Source organism: Mya arenaria, chromosome 10 (genome assembly GCF_026914265.1).
Source record: "Mya arenaria isolate MELC-2E11 chromosome 10, ASM2691426v1".
Classification (NCBI taxonomy): Eukaryota; Metazoa; Mollusca; class Bivalvia; order Myida; family Myidae; genus Mya; species Mya arenaria.
Window position 1 is genome coordinate 21,558,544 of NC_069131.1, and position 18,710 is coordinate 21,577,253.

The 18,710-nt window shown below is 35.5% G+C and overlaps 1 protein-coding gene across 5 annotated transcripts in view; it reads right to left on the reverse strand.

Moving 5' to 3' along the window:
• Positions 1-18,015, reverse strand: part of LOC128205548 (uncharacterized) — a 30,774-nt gene extending 12,759 nt beyond the window's left edge. For all 5 annotated transcript variants that reach the window (XR_008256270.1, XR_008256272.1, XR_008256271.1 and 2 more), the window contains exons 1-4: positions 17,884-18,015; positions 3,886-4,029; positions 3,107-3,316; positions 2,765-2,965 (exon numbers count right to left, since the gene is read on the reverse strand). Coding sequence is in view for 2 of the 5 variants with exons in the window: in XM_052907279.1 (XP_052763239.1) it covers positions 2,765-2,965; positions 3,107-3,316; positions 3,886-4,003 (529 nt within the window). In the remaining 3 variants the exon portion in view is untranslated. The remainder of the gene's footprint in view (positions 1-2,764; positions 2,966-3,106; positions 3,317-3,885; positions 4,030-17,883) is intronic.
• Between the last annotated feature and the right edge of the window lie 695 nt (positions 18,016-18,710).

An 18,710-nucleotide genomic window follows, 5' to 3' on the forward strand; every position in this document is an offset into this window, starting at 1 on the left:
AAGTATTTAAGTGACACTGCAAGGAAACAAATTATCACACGACCACAAATGAGAATGACCACGGTGATATTAACATAACACAATGCATGTTGAAGTTTTCTTTGCAAATGGTAATCGAATTTAAAAAAGCCCAGCCTACGCCACTTCATGTCTGTGATTGATTTTGAGAACATAAATAATGATTTATTGATGGTGTGTTAACATGAAAAAATTAAAGTTAGGTGCAGTATCGTTCAAAACGTTCACAATACTACAAAGTTAACGGTCAGTAAACAAATAACGGTAAACAATTATTTGGCACCATGCACGAATTATTCGAAACCCCTTCAACATTGACCTAAAATGTGTGGTAGTTCGCATTGTTAGCTACACATAAGGGTATATATTAGGCTTTTATAAATGATTTTGGTAATGAACAGTTAATATTCGTTTGTTTTTTTCTCAAGTTCTACAAAGTCAGTGGGCTTTGCCACTTTCGAATTTGTTTTTGAATGTTTTATAGAAGTACAAATTAAGAATTACAGACAATTTACCACATTTAAGCAGAAATCAAGTGGAGTACGGTGGGCTGGGTCTTTATTTGAAATCGATTACCGATGAGAGTGAAGCTATTATAAACTACATATATACATTTGCATCAATTTCACCATGGTCATTTACATTTGTGATCACGTGATTTTCTTATCCCTCACAGTGAAGTGATAAAAGATAAGCACTGAAGCTTTAAGCCTCCCTATTTATTCTTCATCATATATTTAGGATTTACATAGAGCATAACGAATTCAAACCTAGAAACATGACTCTTAAAGCTGCATTCTCACAGATATAACGTTCTTACAACTTTGTTTTATTTTTCGTCTTGGAATGAGCACATTTTTGCGTAAATATCTGCAAACCAGTGATAAAAAACTGCAGCCAAAAGGTCAGATCGCAGGTTTTCATATTTCCGTTCCAAAATTGATGTTTAATGTCTAAAAGCGTTACTAACGATTTAAGAAAAATGCATAAAACATAAAAATAAAAATCGCCGATTATTTTTTGTCAGCAGTCTTATATGACTGGTTTACATGCATTTTCGCATAAATTGGCTCGTTCAAAGACTACTATTAAAACAGTTATCAAAAGGTTCAATCTGTGAGAGTGCAGCTGTAACATGTCAATACATTCCAGTTGTAAATCAGATTCCAATTATAACTTTAACTTGCTTATTTATAGTATGGTTGTTGTCATGTTGTCTTTTGAATACCAACGGTCCAAAAGAAATGTGCGAAACACTATTTGTACTTTAGAACTTCTTTAGACGTACCATGTCATCTAGGTGCGTGTACTTTGTAGAGGGTTAAAATTGCACTTACAATTGCAGGAGGATTAATGCAAGTATTTAATGCAATTTCAGTGAACATACTAGTACGAGTTGAATGATAAATTTCGCAAATTTTAAACTCAATTGCAACTTTTATCCGCATGTGTAGCTACGCGTTTGCGTTCTTGTACAATTTGTTGTTTGCCACTTATATTATTAAAGAAATCAAACACAATTGTTTTGTAAGTAATTGCCAAGACGTGTTTTCTGTAAAATATGTTTTGAATGTTCCAAAGAGAATCAAAATGTAAAAGGTGCAAATGGTTTGGGTGTCAAATGTGTTCTTTTTAATCATTATTTAATAAACTATATACAGTTTAGCGTCTGAGAGGTTCATAGGCTTTTGACTATCCATATTACTCAAGCAAAAAAATGAAAAATATGTCAATGTAACAAAATTTCTTGCTGTAGTTTCAGTATCGCAGACTGGGGAACCATGAATTTCAACGCTCAATGAGATACAATTACATATACGTTTTTCCAAGCTCAAGGAAATACAATTATAAGTGTTTCTAAGCTCAATGGGATACAATTATACGTGTTTCTAAGCTCAAAGAGATACAATTATATGTGTTTCGAAGCTCAAGGGGATACAATTATACGTGTTTCCAAGCTCAAGGGGATACAATTATATGTGTTTCGAAGCTCAAGGGGATACAATTATATGTGTTTCCAAGCTCAAGGGGATACAATTATACGTGTTTCTAAGCTCAAGGGGATACAATTATATGTGTTTCAAAGCTCAAGGGGATACAATTATACGTGTTTCTAAGCTCAATGGGATACAATTATACGTGTTTCTAAGCTCAAGGGGATACAATTATATGTGTTTCCAAGCTCAAGGGGATACAATTAAATGTGTTTCCAAGCTCAAGGGGATACAATTACATGTGTTTCCAAGACCATGGGGATACAATTACATTTGTTTCCAAGACCAAGGGGATACAATTATACGTGTTTCAAAGCTCAAGGGGATACAATTAAATGTGTTTGCAATACCAAGGGGATACAATTACATGTGTTTCCAAGCTCAAGGGGAAACACTTTTATGTATTTCCAAGCTCAAGGGGAAACAATTACATATGCTTTCGCGCTCCATGGGAAACAGTTAAAGGTGTTTTCGCGCTCAAAGGGATGCATAGTATGCGGATATATTCCATTCTTAGTTACAATTGCACTCCAATTGTCTTAATAAAATACCTAAATATTTAAACAATGAGTGTAGAAAAATCCTCATATGTTGACGATTTATATGTTAAAAGTAAAATATCAAATTTTGATATTTTCTTATGAAGATAGTGGGTTCAGATGTGTATGTATCTACTGGTGGGTTAAAAAATCATCGCAAAACGTTTGGATACCAGATTACATTGTTTTCTATACTGTAAACATTGAACCTACCCGTTCTGAAGGCTTCATCCACCTCCTGCTGCTGCTGTAAAAGCTCGGCCTTCCTCATATTTGCTAGTAGGTCAAAGTCTCGCTTGTGTGCTTCTACGTCCTCATCGATACATTCTATTCCTCGATCCGCAGCATCTTCAATGGCTGTTGTACACACAATTGTATGTTTCTCTATCTGCGCGTGGTGTTTACTCGTCGAGGCTATAAAGATAATTAAATATGAAAGGAACACACTTTTATCTACTTTCCCTTCTAGTACAAGTGTATGTCCTACTGGTGTGTGCAAAAACACCGAAAAAAGGTTAAATACAATATAGGATTGTTTTCAATACTGTTAACTACCAGCTCTGATGGCTTCATCCTCCTGCTGCCGTTGCTGCTGATGCTGTGAAATCTCGGCCTTCTTTCTAGTAGCTAGTGCCTCAATGTCTCGTTTGTGTGCTTCTGTGTCCTCATCAATACGCTCTATTCCTCGACCCGCAGCATCTTCAATGGCTGTTGTACACACAATTGTATGTTTCTCTATCTGCGCGTGGTGTTTACTCGTCGAGGCTATAAAGATAATTAAATGTGAAAGGTACACACTTTAATCTTCTGTTGCTGTGTAATCTGTACAGCGTCAATGTCTCGTTTGTGTGCTTCTGCGCCCTCATCAATGCGTTCTAATTCTCGATCCCCAGCAACTTCAATGGCTGTTGCTAACAAATTTGTATTTGTCTCTAACTGCGCTTTGTGTTTGTTCGTCGAGTCTTTAAGATAAATAAAACTTGGAGGTACATAAGTTTCGGTCCGAAATGTGTAATCATCAGTTTTTCTGAAACGACTAGAACAAAATATAATACACATATAAGAGGCTCATTGCCAGATGTATACGATATTAATTTAAATTGCTCTCGATGTGTAGTGATTACTTATTTTACTAATTAAACAATGATTGTTGTCAACTACTGAAATGTTAAAATGTTTACTATTGAAAATAAAATGATTCAAACTTTGACATTTCCTATGTTAACAGTGGATCCTATATTTTGGTTTGTATGTCAGACGTTGTGCTGCAAAAATCACCGGGAAACTTTTAAATACCAAATTACATTGTTTTCCATACTAAACATTAAACCTACCAGCTCTTAAAGCTTCATCTGCCTGTTGCTGGTGCTGTAAATTCTCGGCCTCTCCACTAGCAGCTAGCTCGTCAAAACGTTCTTTTTTTCCTCTCGTCCTTTTCAAGGAATTTCCCATAATTACTTTGTTTTTGTATCCCTTCTCTGCAAAGAAAAGTTTTATGAAACTTGCATTGTCGTTTTAATGTCCATCTGTATATTAATTTTCTATTGTTAAGTTATTGTTTTCACCAATTCAAATCGTTAATTTAAATGTCTATTGTGAAGTTAAAATTTAATGGTGTTGAGCGAGGGTATAAGTCGACGTTTTTGCGTTTTGAATTCCTTTGTTAAAAAGTAAACATATTGGATATTGTTTGTAATATAATAACGATTAGTATAATTTTAAGACATGCACATTCATTTTGATCTATTATAACATTAACGCAGTTTATTTAAAAATTAAAGCTCAAGGTCTACATGCTGATGCATATGTGACTGCCCCCTCCCCCGCACTGATTCATGTGTGAGCACCCCCACTCATATCTCCCACCCCCAGATATGTTTTAGAGCCATCCCCCAACCCGCAAGCACACCCAATCCCCTGATTCAAATGTGGGTGAATCCAATTCCCACTGATACATACGTGAGTGCCTCGATGATACATGTTTGAGTACTCCCCTTCCCCACTAATCCATGTATGAGGGCCCTTCTTCCCCACTGATTCATGTATGAGTGCTCCCCTTCCCCACTGATACATGTATGAGTGCCCTTCTTCCTCCCTGATAGATGTATGAGTGCTCCCCTTCCCAACTGATACATGTATGAGTGCCCCCCTTCCCCACTGATACATGTGTGGGGGGCCCCCTTCCCCAATGATACATTTGTGGATGCCCCCCTTTCCCACTGATACATGTATGATGCCCCCCTTCCCCACTGATACATGTATGAGTGCCCCCCTTCCCCAATGATAAATATGTGAGTCCCTCCCACTGACACATGTGTGAATGCCCCTTTTCCCCATTGGTACATGTGTGAGTGCCCCCCTTCCCCTCTGATACCTGTGTGAGTGCCGCTTTTCCTACTGATACATGTGTATGTGCCGCCTTTCCACTGATACATGTGTAAGTGCCCCTCTTCCCACTGATACATGTGTAAGTGACCCCCTTCCCACTGATACATGTATATGCGCCCCCTTCCCCACTGATACATGTAGGAGTGCTCCCCTTTCCCATTGATGCATGTGTGAGTGCCCCCCCCCCCCTTTCCCACTAATACATGTGTAAGTGCCCCTCTTCCCACTGATACATGTATGAGCACCCCCTTCCCCACTGATACATGTATGAGCGCCCCCTTCCCCACTGATACATGTAGGAGTGCTCCCCTTTCCCATTGATACATGTGTGAGTGACCCCCACACCCGTACATCCCCTCCCCGTTTCCCTGATACATGTGGGGGAGTGCCCTTTCCAGCATCCCGTCACACACCCACTGATACATTTGAGTGTCTCCCCCACCGTATTATATCACTCTGATACATGATACATGTACGAGAGTCCCCCACGACACATGTGTGCGCGCCCCCACACACATCTAAATATTTGAAAACGATTTCTAATAAAAACGAATGCCTTTTATATACTCTTTGGTTGTAACAGGGCTTTAAAGCTAACATACAATTGTGGCGTTCTTACTGATCTCATTCTGCTGTTCATTAATGCATACACACATACACATACAACGTTCCAACCCAACATATACAAGTTGCATCAAGTGGGCGTTTACCATTAATGTAAGGTTTACCAAGTTAAAACAGTTAGCTCACTGTTAGGAATTGGCAACTTGTATCTAAATATTGGCTACCAGACAAATCGGCCCCTTACCAAATCGGCCCCTAGCTCAAACGGTTACCTTTTCGGCCCCTTACCAAATCGTCCCCATCACGTAGACGTTTCGGCCCCTGATTACCGAGACGTTTCGGCCCTTATTTTTATTTTATTTTTTTATTTCTAAGTATAAGTAAAAATCATGTAATTTCATTTTTTTATTTTAATAGACTAAATATACTGTAAATATTATACACAACTATGTTGCTAATAATATGACATGTCCATTGTCTAACATCAGTCTTGACCAAACACCTATCGGCCGCCGTAGATGGCACCAACATTTTTCAGGAACTTCTTCACAGGTGACCTCATGGGAATCGTATGAGTCCCACTCATCCATGATCCTGGCGTCGATGTCTCTGTAGCGCTCTCGACGCTGACGGCCTAGGGCTGCCTCCGGCACCAGTTGATGTGTTACCTTCACCATTTTGGATTTCCTCAGCAGCAGACTAAGCAAAATGTAAAACTGCAGGGTTGACCGACCGGCAGAAATGTTCAAACGGCGATGCCATTCTGAAATTACAGTCATAACACAATTAAAATTAAAGCATACATGATTTTCTATTTTTAGTGAATGCTATTACCGGAAATGAATTAACAGTTTTGTAAAGTAGCACAACAACGCGTTTATAATATCCAATACAATACACGAAAATTAACAGTAGCACAGCAACACGTTTAAAACAAATGGTACCCACTTTTAGAAACAATTTAATATATATACTTACGTTTTTTATATTACTCAAATCTTCTTTAATCAACTGTAAATAACATTATCAAATTAAAGACAATTATTCATTCACACGTTTTTAAATGTCATTTTCACACCCACAACACTTACAGTTTGCCTTGCAAAGAACGCGTGGTTCAAAGACAATTTTTCTTTGAAGTCTTTAATGATCAATTAATAATTAACAGTTATAACAAATAAACTTTCTTAGATTTTCTAACATTTTATATTAAAAATCATTAAAAATAGTTATTTAGATTTTAATTATACTTTTAAGACGACCTACAATGTTTTACTCTATACTCAAGATAAAAAAATAAAACAAAATTAAGGGGCCGAAATGTCTCTGTTGAAAATCACTAAGGGGCCGAAACGTCTCGAGTCATTTTAATTAAGGGGACGAAATGGCAGGGCCGAAACGTCTTAGGGGCCGATTTGGTAGTAGGCCGATTTGGTATGGGGCCGATTTGTCTTGATCCCTAAATATTAAACACATCGTTATATCCCGGAACAACCTGTTTTCAACCGCCTAAGGATTATTTACATTTCAATCATAAATAAGTGATAATAAAAGATAAATGTTTGTGTATACCCCATTTAAAGCAATCATTCATCTTTCAAAAAACAAAAAATAAAATCTGTTTCAATCGTCTACTGTTTACATTTTGAATCCCAAATGGCGGCTGTCACATGTTGTATTTGACCTATATACAACCTGTTTTCGACCATGACCTTTAACTATACTTCGCAACAAAAGTTTGTGCACAATATTTTTTATTTTAATTTGTATAACTTGTTTAAACTGTTTAATGTATTTTATTTAAAAAAAAGTAATTAAATATTTACATATTTGCAATACAGTTACTTTTTAGTTACTTATCACCACAAGAGAGGCAAAGGAAAGCATCATCCCTTCTAATGGCTTTCACCTGGGTGCAAAATGATAAATTCACCCATCATGAACCCTGGTATCACTGGTCCAACTCTGAATGAGCCTCATATGACCTGCCTAGGCTACAATATGTATATTTTTTTATAACTGAGAGCCCAATTGCAATTCAATATAAATACCTTTACCTAAAGTAGATAAATTTCATTAATTTTAGATTAGAATAAGCATACCATATTTTGATGCGTTTTCAATGTTGTGCACTAAACATAGAAAACGATAGGGCATAGGTTTTAGGCTTTGGTAGATATGTAAAATCTGGCAAACAAAAACAACAGGATTTTAAAGAAGTATTTTACATGTAAAATCATTCTAAATGAAGGGTCTAATTTGGCATTAATTAAAAATGACTTATTGGTGTTGTTTCAAATAAAACTGAAGTTATTTAACACTAGCATTCCCATTCTTTTTCAAATAAAGTTTTCTGACAGTTCTACTGCTATGGTTAACAATTGGAGCTTATTTTTACCGGAAGTGACGCAAAATAGAAGTGTTTTACCTATTTTTATGGGACTATAGTATATTAAGGAAAAGTAAAATTCAAAATGTAAGTAAAATCAGATCGAGCATAAACTTGAGGAAATAAAAGAATAAAACAAAACGAAGAGCTCGAAAATAATCGCAAAAGCTTACTTGTTTTGATAAATAAACTAAACTAAAAACCATTTCATTGGAAGCTCGGAAATTGGCGGCAAATTTTGAATTGTAATTCCTAAGAATCGACACCAACTACTACAGCTACTGCTGCTTCTGCTGCTGCTACTGCTACTGCTACTGCTTCTACTCTTACAACCTTTATTACAAATGATATTTTCTATCCTTATTCTGTTATCCCATTTTTAGGCAAAACTGTGCAATTTATCTTTATGATTCAACATTTCTTTTTAGATCTGTCACAATTTTTAAATTCATTACGTATAAATAATTTTAATCTTTTAAATGAAAGCGTCCTCTTAGATAGTCCGTTACGGATATCCCATGTGATCCCATGCAAAACAAATATCAAACAAGAGGTGCCACAGAAACAGCGCGCTCAACTATTCCACTGCTTTTCAGTTGAAGGATTGCAAAGTTTTGGTGAAACATGGAAGTACATGTAAAACCTTAACCGTAATTTCAAAGTCGATAAATAAACGGCTAAAATATGTACTTTATGCAAGAGTTATCAAACTTGATTAATAAAGTAAGGTGGATGGTTGGGAACCCTTGTACAAAGTTTGAATACAATACATGGAGTAATAACCAAGATATTGACTTATGAGCGCAAAACCTTAACAAACATTTATGTATCGAGTAATAGAGCATTGCTCTGCATAATATGCCAGTAATTTTCTTGAGTAAATAAGTAGGATGGACTTTCTAAAGAGTCATTACTTAACTTGAAGTATTTGCTAAGATATTGACTCACAAAAAGCTAAACCAGAATTACTTAGTCTTAGAATAGTGGAGTCAAAAATAAGTGATGTTCCGATTATCGGATATAATCGAAAATTGATTGGTTGGGCCTGAACTCGGTGACAATCGTTTGCATTCTAACTTATTTTTAACCAATTGTCCCCAAATCACTTGCATTCGTCTCAGAATATTATAACATTTCAGAAAATGAACAATTTTAACAACATATCCTTCTAAGCTCAAACTCGAGAAGGCCTAGACCTGTAGGCAATTCTTATCACCATTGGTATTTGTGTTTTCAACAAAAGTTCGTCAAATGAAACAAACGAGACTGTGTATAGACTAAATACAGATGTAAATTTTACTGTAAATAATAAAACTAGTTATTTTAAGGGTAACAAGAGACATTGATTGTATCGACAGCCAAACAAGAGAAAAACACGATCTATGGTAATCAATAATTAGTCCAAATGATTGACAGATTTTTAATACATGGCAAATCCTTCCATAGGGATTAGAAGAATCCCGTATAACACGTCTATTATTTTAGACTAATCAATAAAGTGTTACCAAATTCCTTTTGTAGGACAGTCTCGCAAAATTTAAAAAATGGTTATTTATAAGTAAGGGGAGTAACTGTATTGTGTCAAAAAGATGTTACATACCACTAGTTCAATCTCTACTTGTACTGTACTACGGCGTGCTCAGCATGATTTTTTTCATTCTGGTTTAGTTTATTTAAAACAACTTCATCTATAAACTTCACCATCTCTATCCATCACATGTTTTGTTTAGTTTTTCTTATTCTCAATGGCGGAAAGGATAAGACGAAGTTTTTGTTTTTTTATTGTTAGAACGAGAACACCTAAGCAATGTGCTCAACATGTACAAAAATCAATTGCTATGCGACAGACTCAGTTATCATTTTAGTTGGGATTTAGCCGGAACAGAGAGAATGGTTTGTAAAAACATACATAACACCCTCGGGCACAACTATTGTGTTCAAGGATTCAGCAAGCCAGACGTCAACCGATCTTTGAAACTTCAACCTATCGCGTATACATTATTGTGCGGGTAATGTTTACACACTATTCTATGGAAGTTACTGTAAGTAAAACGTTTTGAACGATTTAACTTCTGGATTATTCAGGTGTAAGGTATCATTTAGCACTATATATCACATGGTGTCATACACGCATCCGGTTAACCGAGTTTTACCAAATGACTGCTCTTGAGCGCCTTGCAAAGTAACCGATTTGTATTCAATTTCATTCCATGAAAGCAGTAATGGTCGACCGTGTTTTCTTTGTACCAAAATGATTTGTTTACCTTATTCGTGAATCCGAACTTTGAGTCATAAACATCTAAGTAATAATTGAATAGTAAGACATTTACTGATAGTTTTGGTTTATTATACTTTGTTATCTCTAAATAAGACTTCTAAGACATTTTTATTTTGTAAAAACACATGTATTAAACTCCTTTGCATATCAATGCATTTTAAATTAAGAAATAGCTTAATAGAACAACTCCAATTTCAATCAGTAAAGCAACTTACACATAAATATTGTATGTGTGCCACGATTCGGGTTATTTTACTACATTTTATTATCAAACACCAAACAGCCTTGGGTACAAGCTCATTTGAGGATACTTTTACAAATCTGAGCCTAATAATAATACAATTTCCAAATGCCTTACTGACTATATCTGGTAGAAAATAACATGATCAATCTTCATACTACAAGTGATCTTAGGAGAGCGGTCTTTAACAAATTATCTGAAAAGGCCAATACTATTGCTACACATGATCTTATGGTGGCAATCTTCAACAAGTGATCATAGAATGGCAATCTTCATGCTACAACTGATCTTAGAAGAGCGATCTTCGTCAAGAAATTTTAAATAGGCATTCTTCGTGCTACACAAGTGATCTAAGGAGGGCTATTGTTTTATGCCAAAAAACAAATATGCGCTCCTAGTGAGCTAATGTCAACATTTTATCAGCATGATTCTCAACCCATCTGTAGAATTACAGGCGACTCTTAAAGTGATGTCGCACCAAAGGTCGCGTATTCCTGCCGGTACTTCTTCAGGTCGTATCATTTATACAATGTGCGCTTGATGTGAGCGTTTAGACTTTTGTTACAGGCTCATATAAATGACAACGTGTTGTTTACATTTTCTTTTCATCTTTTGACATTCTAAATATATTTTAGCTGACTTCCACTGCAATTCTAGTCACATTAATCACAAGATGTCATATTTATCGGATGTAATGATTGGTCGATATTGTTTTTAATGGACATTTAGACCATATTTTCCTAAGATATAAGACTTTTTGCAAACTTTTTATTTAAAACAACTATCGACCCCCCCCCCCCCCCAAAAAAAAAAAAAAAAAAAAAAAACTATGTCACAGTAAACAGCACAGAAAGCATATATATATATATATATATATATATATATATATATATATATAATTCAATTAATCGTTCAGTATGGCTGCACTAATGGTCCAATTAAAATACTAAAACACGCGTTTGGTTTTTTTAGTACAGAAATCACGTTAAAATACTATAAAGTTCTAAATTATTTAACGTTTGTGGAAAGTATTTCGAAATTCATACAAAAACAGCTTCGTCAAAACTTCTTTTGAACTTCCATGAATTGGAAAGGCTTTCTATTTAAAAAAAAAAAGTAGCCATTTTTGTGGCGTGCACACATCCTGGTGACTTTTGGCAAAGTAACCGAATTTTCTAAAAAATATCATTCCACGAAAGCGGTTTAAATAAAAATGAAATTTTTGCGCATAATTACGCTTTTCGTGGTAATATTATCTAGTATCGTGGAGGTTTATGACGAACAATTTCGTTTTTAAATGTTAATAAAACGTGGCATTGACATTAAAATCTTACCGACAATGACCAGAATCAGTAAACAGCTTTTAAATAATTTTAACTTAAGGTTTATCGAGTTTCCTTAAAATATGCAGAACGAGGGTTGCGAAACAACAATCTCTTTTGACGGCTGTAATGCATTCCACAGAAAACGAGGGATTTGCTATCAAAGGGACGCATCCCGGATTTGATGTTGGAGGGACACAACGTAAGGGCGTAGCCTTTTGACTTGCACCCATACATCAGAACCGTTTTTTTGTTGGGTTTGAAATGCTGGCAGGGAGTTTGAGGGTACTCTTCCAAGAAATTATAACATTTCTATTCCGGTGCAGTTTGGGCGCATTTTATAACCTGTTTCTCCTATATTGATAGAAAAAACCCATTAACGATTTGAGAGGGGTGGGGGTCCGCTAGAGTGATATTGTTAAAGAATATGCCTGTTCAAAAACAAAGGTTAATTTCTATCCCGTGCGCCCTCCTCCAATGATCCTCCACTGCATCCTTTGAATCGACAAATTCCAAAAATAGTATAAATTCATAAATTGCTCTTTTGAGCACTCCTGGAAGTATAAAAATAGGCATTTACTAATATTCTTCGAAAAGTGAGAATACTACTTTGATCTACCATTGAAATCATTAATTATTTCACAATAAGATAGACGCTGGCACATCAAAAGGCTGGTGTAACCTTCGTCCTTGTATTGGGTCGTTCTGTCGTGCATTGCGATCGTTTTGTAAACGGCTTTGAAATTTCCCGTGTTTAGTGCAAAATGAATATCAAGTTGTTAGCGCACTCGCTTCTCACCTCGGCGACCCGGGTTCGATTCCCAGCCTGGGCGCATGTGAGTTTGGTTTGTGGTCACCAAGCCGGACAAGTGGATTTCCTCCAGGTACTCCGGTTTCCCCCACTAGACAAGACCACACTCTCGCGTAAAATCGTGCCAACGAGAGTGATTAATATAATGTTATAATAACTTGTCTCACAATCGTTGTAAAATAAATATGTTTAAAGTAATATCAAGAACGTTTCTTTCATTGCACCTTCTGTGTCAAGGACAAATGCTCGCCTGTTACACAACTATTTTTCACAGTTTCTGTATTTGTAAAAAATAAAGTATGGTACAAAGTGAACCATACTCAAATAAAATTTGTGAATTCGACCCATCGAATGTATCCATTGCGGAAGATAGGAAACATAAAAGGTGTACATACATCCGAGGGTTTTTTTTATTGAAAATGACAGAGGTGTTCAAAATGCACTTTCTCAGCGATTGCAAAATCAGAGGGTGTAATTTCCGTACATACCAAATCAAGTTACCCAACTCCTGTGTACTAAAGACTAACGCAATTATTTACATATTCACATAATGGCAGGGGGACCGAATGACTGATTGATGGACGATACAGGAATATAGGCCAATTATTTAAAGGTATTAAACATTAGTTGATGACTTAATTACACTGAACAAGAAATATAGAGCGTATGAACACAACAGCATAACGTGCATAATTATAGTTTATCAACAAAATGTTCGTTTTAAGACTCAATCGTTCGGTTCAATAAAATTATAAAAGTACATGAATACATTAATTTAGGACTACGCGCCATACAAGCTAAAATCTTCGGTATACTATTTAAATAATAAATACAATGCCTTGGTTTAAATATGCCTCTGGCAACGGCACTGGAACATCTAAGGCGACTGTAAATATTCATTATAAGATTCTTACTGGAAGGCTAATACATGTTTTCACAACCTTTTCAACATGTTCGATCAATGTACAGTCAACAGCGAAACTGAAAATAAAATTTGACCCACCCTGACATCAATAGACTCCATTCCCACAGCTTGCAAGACCGTCGTTAAAATAAATATGTTTCATAATCGGCACTCTATTCTACATAAACTTGCAAACTAATAGTTCAGCCTGAACAAAAGCAATTGTGCGTTCTCTATTGAAACATTGCCAGCTTTCCTTGTATAATAGCGTACAAAATGTTTTGTGCGTTTGAAAACCATTTGCCAAAAAGTGCATTCAAGTTAATTTAGATATATTCATTGTTTTCGTATATTGTAGTACATGTGCTTCCTGCGGGCTATTCCTTTTCATAATTCATAAACGGAGATTCAATTATCATATATTGGTGAGCTATTACTTCAACCCTAACAAAAGCAAGTGTGCGTTTTCCATTCAAATATACCCACGGACAGTTTTCTTTTCATAAACGGCGAACAAAAGGTTTTTTATTTTGAAAACTGATTGTCATGAAATGCCATAAGGTTAATTAAGATATGTTATTCATTGTAATCATTGTAATCGTATATTGTTGTACAAGTGCCTCCTGTGGACTTTCCCTATTCACGAGACTAAAACAGAGAAGTAATCGTCATATATTGGCGAGCTAATACTCCAACTCTAACAAAAGCAAGGGTGCGTTCTCCATTCAAATATACCCACGGACAGTTTTCCTTATATCAATGACCTATACATCGTTTATGAGGTTAAAAACCATTTGGCATGTAATGCCATAAGGTTAATTAAGATATATTATTCAGTGTAATCGTATATTGTTTTAAAATTGCCTCACATGGACTATTCCTTTTCATAAGACTAAAACAGAGATTTAATCTACATAAATTTGCGAACTAATACTTCATTCCAAACAAAAACAAGGGTGCGTCCTCCATTAAAATATTTCCACATTATAAAATATGGAAACGGAGATTCAATTTGACAAACTATTTATCATAAAACTTATTTACGTAATTTAAGATAATTATATACCTTTCATTTTATTGATTAACAAAGTCCACGCATAAATGCAAATAATGCATAAGTATTCGTGTGGAACAGAATTGATATGAATTAACTAATTCTTTTCGATGCTAGGTACTTTTCAGTAATTTTCATTGTTCGAAGTTGTATACGGTTACGTTACCATGCGACCACTCTCATGCTCTTAATGACTTTTTGCTAGCACGAATGCACATTCTATTTACCACTAGACCATTCTCACCATCTTTATGTCTCTCATCTGTCTCGAACACAAATATATACTGCAATACATTTTTGCTCTCTCAATGTCTCATTTATGGCTCGAACAGACAACGTCTATACCACAAGATCACCATCTTAAGGTTTTGATTTTTTTCTAAATTGAACACCAAACTTCAACACATCTAGACCACTCTCAGCCCCTGTGTGTCACGCTTCTGCATTGAACACACAATTTCTATCCGCTAGACCACTCTCATACTCTTAATGTCTCTTTTCCAATTCGAATACACATTTCTTTTAAACTAGACCTCTCTAAGCCGATGTATGTATGTCATCTGGCTCGAAGACACAACGTCTTTACAACTAGACCACTCTCGCCCTATCAATGATTCTCCTCTAGCTCTTACAGACACATTTTATACCACTTGGTCACTCTGAGTCTCTGTATGTCCCGCTTCTGCCTCCAGCACACAGCGTCTGTTACACTACACAACTCTGTATGTCCCGCGTCTGTCCCGAACACACAACGTCATTTCAACTAGACCACTCTCTCCCTAATACTGACACATTTTATATCACAAGACGACTCTCAGCATCTTCATGTCTCCTGTTTGGCTTGAACGAACATGGGTAGTTTAAATGTTTTCTAACAGTATTATCATACCAGTTTCTACAACACTATGTCGCGAAACGTATACAACTTGATATCTACACAGATAATTATATCACATGTAGAGTAATAACAATACTATTAACTTCATTTGATGATTATTTTTGATGAACTTTTAAACACAAGTAATAGGCATTTTATTCAAATACGTACTTTTATATTGCCATAAAAGAAGCCATTTGCACCTTTCCTGTGGGTATATCCCCAGGTGACAAATGTATCCTGGGTATTTAAAAGAAGCATTAGTTGTCACTCAATGTCATTCAATGGTCCACACATCAATTGAGCTTAAATAAGATATACAGGCACTTATCAAAGATCCATCTGTATATGTTTAGGCTAGTTTAGCAGTTATCTTTATTGTACCTTTGTTTACATTTAGACCGATAAGAACAAAGAAATTTAGGAAAATAATCTGTTTTATTCTCATGCAGTGTTATTAAATTTCTGCAAGACAAATCAATTTGATTATCGGTTTATATGTAGGATGTTCTATATAATATCTGAAAAAGCAAGGATTGTATTGTTTAAGTATCTTAAACAAGATGGCAAATGGCGACCTGTCGAGCCCGTTGGTCAAGCCTTTGACACCGACATCACATACTCTATTAATCAGTGTACTCATCTTGCTTTTGACCTTCAAGTGTGTCCTTAACCTTTGAGGTACAGCTCTGTGTATTTTGCGTGACAAGCCGCCTCATCATGGAATCTTTTCGTGGCCAGTTTTTGTCTACTCACCGTTAGAAGTATGAATGTTTAAATATACAATGTTTTATGTCAACTTTTAAATTATTCAAGATAAAAACCTTTAAAAAAATCAATGCACACTAAAGTAGTTAAGAAAGTCAATCAGATGTTTAACACCTCTTGATATCTATATTTCTATATTTCGTCCAAAGTTGAGCCTTAAATCAATTTCTAGTTAAACTTAACCATTGTACCGCCCCTTTAATTAATGTATAAAAGAAAATGCAGGGATACGTGCAGTACCCTTTAATTCAACCAAGGAGCAATGCCATTTAACAAACATACCATCAATCCTGAATTTACTTTTCTTGAACGTTATAATACTATTACCAAACCCCTATCTACTTAGACAATGTTGCAGGGTTATTAACACTAATAAAACCAATGGACCGTTCGCACCCTCGTGATGTTTATATTCTGCCTCGATCGCACAGTGTCTGTACCACTAGACCACTGGACTTAATGTCTTTGAATCTCTTCTGACTCGAACATTCAACGTTTATATCACTAGACCACTATCCATCTTTTACTGACTCTCTCCATGCTCGAACACCCAACTTCTTTGCCACTGAGCAACTGTCATCCTCTTCATATCTCTCATCTGGCTCGAACAGACAACTTCTGTACAAAGAAAACTCTCTCACCCTCTTAACTTTTTTCTTTAAGCTCTTCCACACAACTGCCTAACACTTGTTCTGGTTCCAAAACACAATGCCTCTCACAGTTTTAATACATTTCTTTTGTTTCGAACTCACTAACTTTTACCATTATACCATTGAAATTGTTAATGTCAAAGTGAGGAGACAAACTTAACGTTATAACTGATACTTTATTTGACACTGAGGGACATAAAATATAATCTTGTCTAATGTTTTATTAAGCAAAACCATGAGAGACAAACATCTTAAGTCCCTTATAAAAGAATTAAACTGAGCTCACTGTTTATCTATTGGTATATTTTGTTTTTAAATTAAAATTACCTTTAAGCTAAACACGATAAGATATTTTTATTTAGAAGGAAATAATGTTAAGTAAGATATTTAGATAAAGATAAAAGGCCACTTAAGTTGTAACGCTTAAGAAATTTCGAATAATGGAGCGGGCACTGCTTATTCGCGAACAATTCTTAACACGCCTTTGGTAATTTTATATAATAACAAATACATTACTATGCGGATTTATGAGGCAGGGAGCAGTAAAATTCGCGATAACACGGACGGTAATCATCAATCCCATTGCCTAAAATGGCACGTAGTATAACACTTGAGCATTTTCCATCGAGCATGCGCTTTTTGTTTCTTGTGCAATGAGTTATCGTGCCTATCTGCCTTTAACAGTATGAACACACGAACACATGCAAACAATTCCTATATTTACATTTAAAACAATTATTAATCACACAGAATAATAAGTACAATATCATGCAGCGTTGTATATATTAATTAAGGTAGGCTGCAAGATATGCTTGTTTAAGTGAAAAGCTGATAATTGTAACGTCGTCTACCAACGGAAATAAGAAGTCACACTTAAATACAAATACGTATACAAATTCTTATACGATATTGAATAAACAATGATGTCAAAACCCTTGCGTTTTTAACAGTATGAATCGCATTGCTTTCCTATATACATAAAGTCTAAGTCGAATGTTAAAAAAAATATTATTCATTATCAAATTTGTCTGAAACAATAATGGAGGTTCGATTAATATACAATCAACAGCAAAATGTAAAACTTACAATTTCAACAGCACACTCCCATCTCATAGCTTCCACGATCGTCTTTAAATGTATTTCTTAGGACACAAACGGATATTTATTCTACACTGATAAGAAACCAATTGACACGACGCGATTCCCAGAGTAGCTCCGCCCACTCGTCACATGACCACGCAACCAGATGACCTTCGACACGCATTAACCAAAATGGCGGCCTCACGATGTTTACATTGTTTACCGAGTGATTTTGGCGAAAGCTTTTTACCGTATCTTCCAACTCTTAGGCAACGAATTCAGGACAGAAAGTATGCAAATGAGAGCTACTTTGCATCAGTCAACCTGTTCAACCTTTAAAGAAGCCATGGGTGTGCGTTCTGCGTTCAAATATATCACAAAATCTAGGAAGGACAATTACAGTTTTCCAAAATATTCGAATGAAGATTGAAGCTTTAATATGATTTTCAAATTTGAAAACTTATTGTCTTATTGTCTTGAAATGCATTTATATTAATTTAAATGTATTCAATTTATTCGTAATTATGTTGTATAAAGGCCTTCTGCTGGCTAAACCTATTCAAAAGACATTCACGGTCAATTAATCTACACTAATTGGCGAGCTAATTTTACAAAAGGAACAAAAACAATCGTGTGGTTTCCATTCAAATATACCCACCTAGCGTGTACAGTTTCAGTTTTCCTTATTAACATATATCACAAAAGTCAACCAAAGATTGCATTTTCAAAACCTTCATTGAACTTGAAAAATAGTTTTCATAAGATAGTATGATTTATCATTTTACGCGGGTGAGAAATGTTTGCTTTACAACAAAGCGTAGCAGAAACCTTGT